The sequence below is a fragment of the Arachis ipaensis genome, chromosome B10, assembly GCF_059453495.1.
Source record: "Arachis ipaensis isolate K30076 ecotype BB chromosome B10, ASM5945349v1, whole genome shotgun sequence".
Taxonomy (NCBI): Eukaryota; Viridiplantae; Streptophyta; class Magnoliopsida; order Fabales; family Fabaceae; genus Arachis; species Arachis ipaensis.
The window spans coordinates 25,620,517-25,629,989 of record NC_142435.1 but is presented as its reverse complement, the minus strand read 5'-3'; the positions used below and the strand labels follow the sequence as shown (position 1 = coordinate 25,629,989).

At 42.2% G+C, this 9,473-nt stretch overlaps 1 protein-coding gene across 1 annotated transcript; it reads right to left on the bottom strand.

Annotated features, from left to right (window-relative positions):
• Positions 1-261: 261 nt before the first annotated feature.
• On the bottom strand, positions 262-2,398 carry LOC107620385 (uncharacterized). The gene is given in 9 exon segments (XM_088490265.1): positions 262-399; positions 478-564; positions 663-794; positions 955-1,062; positions 1,132-1,320; positions 1,646-1,781; positions 1,882-1,975; positions 2,053-2,177; positions 2,301-2,398. Coding segments are annotated over 9 exon segments (1,107 nt in total).
• Positions 2,399-9,473: the final 7,075 nt, after the last annotated feature.

Genomic DNA, 9,473 nt, shown 5'->3' with positions numbered 1-9,473 from the left:
AATTAGACCATAATATGTGTTGACTACCATATATCATAAGCTTAAATAAAATTGGTATCAAAATAACATCACAAACAATGGAGAAACTCATAGTTATAAGAGTACATGCTTTCTCCAATAACAAAGCATACTGAAGTCTTACTCACAAATAAAACAAAAGACCACTAAAATAGCATAAATATTAAGCCAATGCTTAAACACAAATTTAAAAACTCAATTTTCTCCATCTATCATTATAGATTTTTGCTTCTTAGCATTCTTTCAGCTAAACTTATTTGTTGAGAGTTGTCCCTCGTTTTTATTCTGGTTTGCACTACTACAGCCAGATCTGAAGCCATTTGTAACTTTTTTAGCAGGGGTTTTACACTTAAGACTGGTTATGGAATCTTCTCTAGCATCCTACAAAGAAGAACACATCATAATCAACCTAATTTTTTAGATTAACAATAACAATTTACTATTGATTGAACTATTTACCATAGTATATTGAGCATCAGGGTCAGTGTCAGTATTAAGATTAGTAATGTTCCCAAACATATCAAGTGAGTTACTACACCCATTCTCCTGTGACAGTGTTGACATAATTCTATATAAGTGTTATAGGGTACAGTTGATGTGGCATTAGCTAAAATTCTGAATGTACATGTTAATTCTTTTAATACCGTCACATTCACTAATGAATTCCCATCGAAATTCTTGGGTAGGTTTTTGTCAACAACTTCTTCATCGTCACATATCTTCATCACAGTGAACACTTGATCATAGCCACTGATATTAGCAGCTTTCACATTTATCTTAAATAAAAGTCTCCTATCCATCATGTTGTCTAGGGTAGGAGGTATTCATCCTCATGTCCACCCTAAAAAATAAGATGTTGGCATCATGAAGAAAAGCCTTAATAGATCTTAGCATGTAAAAAAGAACTTATTATGTAATGTTCATTATAATACTTACATCTTCCTCCAAAATTTTTTCAGCTTGTTTCCCACATAATTGGCTTGTTTCTCTATCCCATAGCAAGAGGAAAATGCTGCCTGTTCCATAAAAAATCATGACCTCCACCTATATATCAGCACACAAAAACATACATAATTAGGAGGCTTTAGAACAAACCGAAGTAGCTACTAACACTGGTTCAAATCTTCATTACGACAACCTTATAGATGCAATTCCATGCGTGTGGCCGCATTTGTCACATTCGTATCTATTACCAACTAGTGTTTCAACTTTCTTAGGACATCTTCTGCAGGCCTTGTAATACCAATCATTATTTCTGCAATTTATGGCCACAATAGTTCCAGCAACCCAAATAGGACCCTCCTGCCATCCAAACTAATATTAGATACAATTTATTGTATACAAAGTAATCAAACCATCTATAGATGTGGATTTCACAAAAGGTGGAACCCAAAAGGAAAACTATAAATCAATGACAACATTTATCAAGCTATGTGTGGCTATTCCAAATTAGAAGCTTATTTCCTTTGTTTATCAAATCAGTTGATTGAACATCAACACTGACAATAAAAAGTATTTAAATTCCCTAATATATCTAATAATAAAAGACACTATATATTTACGCAATATTCATTCCATAATATAACAATGAAGCTATTATATCCTAACGAAAAAAGCCTTAATTTACCTCTTTGGAACTCAGGGCCTCTTCAATGGTTTTAACTAATGCAGACCCATTAGTAATCTCTTCCACACCAGACCAGCCACTCTGGGATGACATTTGACTTATTCTTGAAGCATTGGATGGTGCCTCCTTTAGCAATCTACACCATATAAATTTCAGTGATTTTTACAGAATGTTTAGACATTGACTTAATCAAATTTTACCCCAAAATAGAAAAAGGTGAAATGAAACCATCTAACATGTTTCTAAATCCAACAACCTCCTTCAACTCTGCATTGATGTGGAGTTTGGAGATCTCAAAATGACTCTGGACCGAAGTTTTTCCTATATTCCCTTGATAAAATTAGAAATAATCACAAATACCGAATGGAATCATTTTATTAAAGTATGATATGGTAATGAGTACATACCATTCCACCTAATTGCCTTAAAGTATTGTATAACTACAATAAGTGACTCCAGCCTTCCATCTTCCAAATGTGGTAGTATCTCATCGACCATTTCACCAAATAAAGTGGAGTTAATCATATTTTTTCTATATTTTAAAATAACACATACAGAATGATGCCATGAGTACCATACAAAAAAATGTAGGTAGTATATGAATGTGGGTTGTGTTATATGATTTACATATTTTTTTCTTTATAAGAAAACTTACTCCAGATCTTGCAACACCACAACCAACCGTTTGCTCTCCTTCCCTTTGTTGGTGACCAACTCTCTGGGATCATGCTTTCCAACTACCTCACCAATCATGTCTTAAGGAAAAAAAATATATCTCATTTATACTTGGTTACTATAATGATGATTTTAAACTTATTGCGGAAAAAACTCACCAAATAGCTCTGAGTTTTCGATCTTCTTGGCCGTGAGCGATTCCGGTATAGTCTTGAACACAAATGCATCAAGAGGAAAAGTAGGATTCATAACGTGATTGACCTCCGTCCTGTGTGAAAAAGTCAGTATCCAGCGATATGGAGTGGGTTTTTTTTATGGTTTAGTTGTCTACCACTATAAAGTTCGTCATAATATACATCTGAAACACCTGAAATACACCACTCCATTTCTTAACTATAGACTTGGGTATTGAAGCATGGCCCTTCCATCTTGCATTTTTCAGTAGAATAAACCAACAAATATATTTCATTAGTGACATCTATACTTGTGTATTATACTGATTTAGGTGCAACATATTAGTAATAGCAATTCAGTTTGGGATGTAGTTACCTTACTATCTTGAAGGATCATCTCTATGTTTCCAACCTCCTTCTCGTTGAACTTACTCAGATGTTCTCAAATTCTGATCACATATACCTTAAAGTTCCAACAAAGCTTTCTCACATTAACATCAGAAACATAATCGTAGTTTTTACCCATTTTATTTTGAATATTCAGTATGTGAAAGACAACCAATGATAGAAAATAGAAAATGTGGCTCAGGTCTCAAATTTCTTGAGAACTTCGAATTGAAGTTTTCAATCCAATATGTAAAATAAGAGACATTACAAAAAAAAGTGGCTTATATACTTGTTCATACCCTGGCCCAATGATAAGGCCCGGGTACAAACAAAAGGCCCAATCCAAAGGATTAAGCCTCGCTCTATACCGACCTTCACCCCACGAAGTCGGTTCCTACCTCGACTTGCTCTAAAGAAGTCGGGACGAAGATTAGCTGGCAGATAAACACCCATTCAAATGAGTAACTGCCCCTAAAATCTCTCTACCCACTTCTTGGAGCCATATCTCAACTTCCCTAAGATAAAGGGACGGTTATTCCCCATGAATAACGGAACTACACCAACGGTGGTTATGGGTTCACCACTATAAATACACTGCCACTCCTCAGGTATCACTAAGCCCAATACTCTCTAGACCTGTTTTGCTCCCTTTGCTGACTTTGGCATCGGAGTGTCTTTGCAGGTACCACCCCCCATTCTCTCATACCGAAGTCGGACGGGGGCCTTGGAGCATCAATCCGCTTGGATACTCCCTCATTCTAACGATTGGGCCAGCCAAATGAATCCAACCCAATAATCTCCAGTTACCCATCGTAACATTGGCGCCGTTGCCGGGGACCCGAGAGATCAACCAGTAAAGGCGAACATGTCACAGGAAGATGGTCATGTGGCATCAGATTCCGAACAAGAGAATCTGGATACCGGAAACCACGACGCAGACCTGACCCTTCACCAGGAAACCAACGACCAACATAGGGAAGGAACTTCCGGATTTAAAAATCCGAAGACAAATTCCTCGGAGGGGCGTGAGTCAGAAAAGGATGGACCACCCCACACAACTGAACTAATGGGGCTAGTCCATGTTCACCAAAGTCGCTTGGAACAGCTGGAACAGGAACGGGAGCGACAAAGGGAGATAAAAAAGCACCTAAAAGAGGAGATGGATCGACGAAAAGAGTTAGAGAAAAAACTCTTATAGTTAGAATCCTCCCTCAGAGGTCGGAACTCCCGTGAAGATCGAGAAGAGTCGCCCCCGGGAGGGGAGGACCTTTTTAATGAGGACATAATGAGGGCAAAAGTTCCAAAAAACTTTAAAAGTCCCGATATGGACCTCTATGACGGAACCACTGATCCAAAGCATCATCTAAGCAACTTTGAAAGTCGGATGTATCTGGCTGATGCTTCTGATGCAACGCGCTGCAAAGCTTTCCCGACCACCTTATCGAAAGCAGCGATGAAGTGGTTCGATAGTCTCCCTCCAAGGTCGGTCACCAGCTTCGAGGACCTCTCGAGGAAGTTCCTGATGAGGTTCTCCATTCAGAAAGATAAAGTAAAGCATGCACCGAGCCTCCTGGGAATAAAACAGGAGGTCGGAGAACCTCTACGAGATTATATGGAAAGGTTCAACAAAGCATGCTTAGAGATTCAAGACCTTCCCACCGAGGCAGTCATTATGGGGCTAGTAAATGGACTTAGGGAAGGTTCCTTCTCACAGTCCATATCAAAAAGGCACCCCACCTCCCTGAGTGATGTACAAGAAAGAGCTGAAAAGTACATCAACATGGAGGAAAATGCCAGGTTGAGAGAGTCGAGCTGGCGACCTGGGCACCTTCCCTCAATAAAAGAGAGAGAAAGGGAGCCCAAGAAGAAAGAAGACCTCAGTCCTGACAGGCCCAGGAAATATCACTCTTATACTCCTCTAAAGGTTTCTATAGTGGACGTATACAGAGAAAATTGCAATACTGAAAGGCTGCCACCTCCCAGGCCCATTAAAAATAAAAAAGGGGGGAGTCGCAGCGACTACTGTGAGTACCATAAAATATATGGTCACTCGACAAATGACTGTTACGACCTTAAAAATGTGATAGAAAAGCTGGCCAGAGAAGGCCGACTTGACAGATATCTCATAGAAAGGTCGGACAATCATGGGAAGAGAAAGCGAGACGATGCGGATAGAAGAGACCCACCACCGCAGACTCCGGAGAGACATATACATATGATCTCAGGCGGATTCGCGGGAGGGGGACTCACCAGGTCCGCTCGCAAAAGACACCTCAAGCGAGTCTACCAGGTCGGAAATGAATCATCCGACCTCCCCACTATCTCATTTACAAAAGAGGACGGGCAAGGAATAATCCCTGGACACGACGATCCAGTGGTAATAACTATGATCCTAGCTAATGCCCATCTCCACAGAACCCTAGTAGATCAAGGAAGCTCGGCGGATATCCTTTTCAAGCCCGCGTTTGACAAATTGGGGCTGGATGAAAAGGAGTTAAGAGCCTATCCCGACACCTTGTACGGGTTAGGCGATACGCCAATAAAACCACTAGGATTTATACCCCTCCACACTACCTTCGGAAAGGGGGAAAAATCCAAAACTCTGAGTATAGATTTTATAGTCATCGACGTAGGGTCAGCATACAACGCCCTAATCGGCAGAACTACCCTGAATCGACTCGGAGCGGTGGTGTCTACCCCCCATCTTGGCATGAAATTTCCGACACCTGCGGGAATAGCAACAGTGCGGGGAGACCAGAAGTTGGCAAGAAAGTGTTACAATGAAAGCCTGAACCTGAGGGGAAAAGGCAAAGAGGTTCACACCATAGAGCTCGGTGGGGCAAGGGCCAAAGAAGAGCTACGACTACAGCCAGGAGGAAAAACTAAAGAAATACAGGTCGGCGACGAGGAAGGGAAGAATACCAGCATAGGAGCCAACCTAGGGGAAACCCTGAAACAAGGGTTGACTAAGCTCCTAAGAGACAATTCCGACCTCTTCGCCTGGAAGGCTTCCGACATGCCCAGGATAGACCCCGAGCTCATGTCCCACAAGCTCTCGATACATCCGGGATCCCGACCTGTACAACAGAAAAGGCGCAAGCTCGGCCCGGAACGAGCCCTAGTGGTGGAAAAGCAAGTTCAGGCACTCCTAGAAGCCAGCTTCATTAGAGAAGTTAAATATCCAACATGGCTAGCAAATGTAGTTCTAGTCAAGAAGCAAAACGGCAGTTGGAGGATGTGTGTTGACTACACCGACTTAAATAAAGCATGTCCCAAAGACCCTTATCTACTTCCGAGTATTGATACCCTAGTAGACTCTAGCTCGGGATATCAATACTTGACGTTCATGGATGCCTACTCGGGATACAACCAAATCCCGATGTATGAGGCAAACCAGGAGAAAACATCATTCATCACACCCAGAGCTAATTTTTGCTACGTGGTCATGCCATTTGGATTAAAAAATGCAGGGGCCACATACCAAAGGCTGATGAATAAAGTGTTCGCCCCTCACCTAGGGAGCTTAATGGAAGTCTACGTCGATGACATGCTAGTAAAAACCAAAGAAGAAGTCGACCTCTTATCAGACCTCTTGCAAGTCTTCGACACCATAAGGCTACACGGGATGAGGCTAAATCCCGCAAAGTGTGCCTTCGCGGTGGAGGCTGAAAAATTCCTAGTTTTTATGCTAACACAGAGAGGGATTGAAGAAAATCCCGATAAGTGTAAAGCTATCCTGGAAATGAAGAGCCCGACTTGCTTAAGAGAGGTTCAGCAATTGAATGGCCGACTTGCAGCCCTCTCCAGGTTCTTGGCAGGATCAGCACTCAAATCCCTTTCACTGTTTTCTTTATTAAGAAAGGGATACCAGTTCAAATGGACTCCGGAATGCGAAGAAGCATTCCAGGAGTTCAAAATATTCTTGAGTCAACCACCAATCCTAACCCGACCTCTAGTCGGGGAAGATCTCGTCCTTTATTTGTCCGTAGCAGACAAAGCTGTCGCATCAGCCCTGATAAGGGAGGACGAGGTCGGACAGCATCCAGTCTACTTCATCAGCAAAGTTCTACAAGGCCCCGAGCTAAGGTACCACAAACTAGAGAAGTTTGCCTACTACTTAGTAATAGCCTCACGAAGGCTACGGCCTTACTTTCAAGCACATACAATAAGAGTCCGAACGAACCAACCCATGAAGCAAATCCTCCAGAAGACAGATGTTGCAGGGAGAATGGTTCAATGGGCAATAGAGCTCTCCGAGTTCGATTTGAAGTATGAAACTCGGACAGCAATCAAAGTCCAATGCCTCACCGACTTCATAGCTGAGTACGCAGGAGACCAAGAGGAAAAGCCAACTACATGGGAACTCTATGTAGATGGATCCTCAAATAAAACAGGAAGCGGTGCAGGCATAATACTGGTAGATGAAAGGGGAACGCAAATAGAGGTATCCCTCAAATTCGAATTCCCAGCTTCAAATAATCAGGCAGAATATGAAGCTCTGATTGCAGGATTGAAGCTGGCAGAAGAGGTCGGTGCAAAAAAAGTGATGATGTACAGTGACTCTCAGGTGGTGACCTCCCAGATAAATGGAGAGTATCAGGCCAAAGACCCAAACATGAAGAGATACCTGGAAAAAACTCTGGAATACCTCAGACGCTTTGCCGAAACCGAAGTTAAGCATATAATTCGGGATCTCAATAGCAGAGCAGACGCCCTCTCCAAGTTAGCGAGTACTAAGCCAGGAGGGAATAATAGAAGCCTGATCCAGGAAACTCTCCAAGAGCCCTCTGTAGTAAAAGCAGAGGGCAAACAAGATGTCCTTGAGGTATCCGGGCTAAATCTCGGATGAATGAATCCTCTGGTCGAATACCTAAAATTCGACATCCTCTCCAAAGAGGAAAAGGAGGCCAAGAAAATCCGGAGGGAAGCACAATATTACACTCTGGTGAAAAATATCCTTTATAAAAGAGGAATATCAACGCCATTGTTGAAGTGCGTACCGACCTCAAGGATCACAGAAGTGCTAGAGGAGGTCCACAATGGGATCTGTGGAAACCATCTCGGAGCCAGGTCACTAGCCAGAAAAGTAATCCGAGCTGGATTCTACTGGCCAACCTTGCAGAAAGATGCCACAGAATTTGTGAAAAAATGCCAACCTTGCCAAATGCATGCAAATTTCCACGTAGCTCCCCCCGATGAGCTCATTAGTATAACTTCTCCATGGCCCTTCGCAAAATGGGGAATGGATTTGTTAGGTCCATTTCCCCAGGCGCCAGGGCAAGTCAAATACTTAATTGTGGGAATAGACTACTTCACAAAGTGGATAGAAGCAGAACCATTGGCCACCATCACCGCCCAGAGAAGTCGGAGATTCCTCTACAAAAATATCACTACAAGGTATGGGATACCTCACTCCATTACCACAGACAATGGAACCCAGTTCACCGATTCCACCTTCAGAAGCCTAGTGGCCAGTATGAAAATCAAACACCAGTTCACCTCGATGGAACACCCACAAGCAAATGGACAAGCCGAGGCAGCCAACAAAGTCATACTGGCAGGGCTAAAGAAAAGACTACAAGATGCAAAAGGAGCCTGGACAGAAGAGCTCCCCCAAGTGCCGTGGGCTTATCGGACGACACCCCAATCTGCAACTGGAGAAACACCCTTCTGACTGGTCTATGGGGTAGAAGCTATGATACCAGTAGAAATCAGTGAGCAAAGCCCAAGAGTGATTCTCCATGATGAAATCCGAAACATACAGGGGCACAAAGAGGAGCTAGAGTTGCTCCCCGAAGTCCGAGAACAAGCCCAGATAAGAGAAGCAGCGCTGAAGCAAAGGATGGCTACCAGATACAACAAGAAAGTCATTCGAAGAAGTTTCACACTAAGCGATATGGTTTTAATCAGAAACGACATAGGAGTCAACAAATCGAGGGAAGGAAAACTCGCTGCCAATTGGAAAGGACCCTACAAAGTTAGCGAGGTCTTAGGAAAAGGTTATTATAAGGTGACCGACCTAAGCGGCGCCGAGTTACCAAGATCGTGGCATGCTTGTAATATGAAAAGGTACTATAGTTAAAAGCGAACTCTACTCCCTGATGTACTCTTTTCCCAACTTCACGATTTTTTTCCCAAACATTAAAGGATTTTTTCTGAAGAAGGGTTTTTAATGAGGCATCATAGTAGAGGCTAAGGGGGAAAAGATTATTAAAAACCCTTAGCAGCAGTAAAGTACCTTCCCAAATCAATAAAGATCTTTTACAATATCTCTTATAAATTCCTTTTTGTTTATTTTTTCTTCCTACGAAACGCGCCGACTTAAGCTCGACAAAACGTGAAAATCCCAAGAACCGACCTAGATGGTCGTCAGGATAAAACGACGAGGTACAAGTCGGTGTAAAGAGGTTATAAAAGTTGATCGTGAGAAACTCGGAGACATTCCGACTCATAAGTCGAAATGAAAAACCGAGTAGAAAAGAAAACGCATCACAAAAATAACCTAAGTCACAGAACTCAATAAAACAAAGTTGAGTATAAGGAATAACAGAAAAGAGATCGAAAAACCTAGGAAAAAGGTTAAAGGCTGTCCT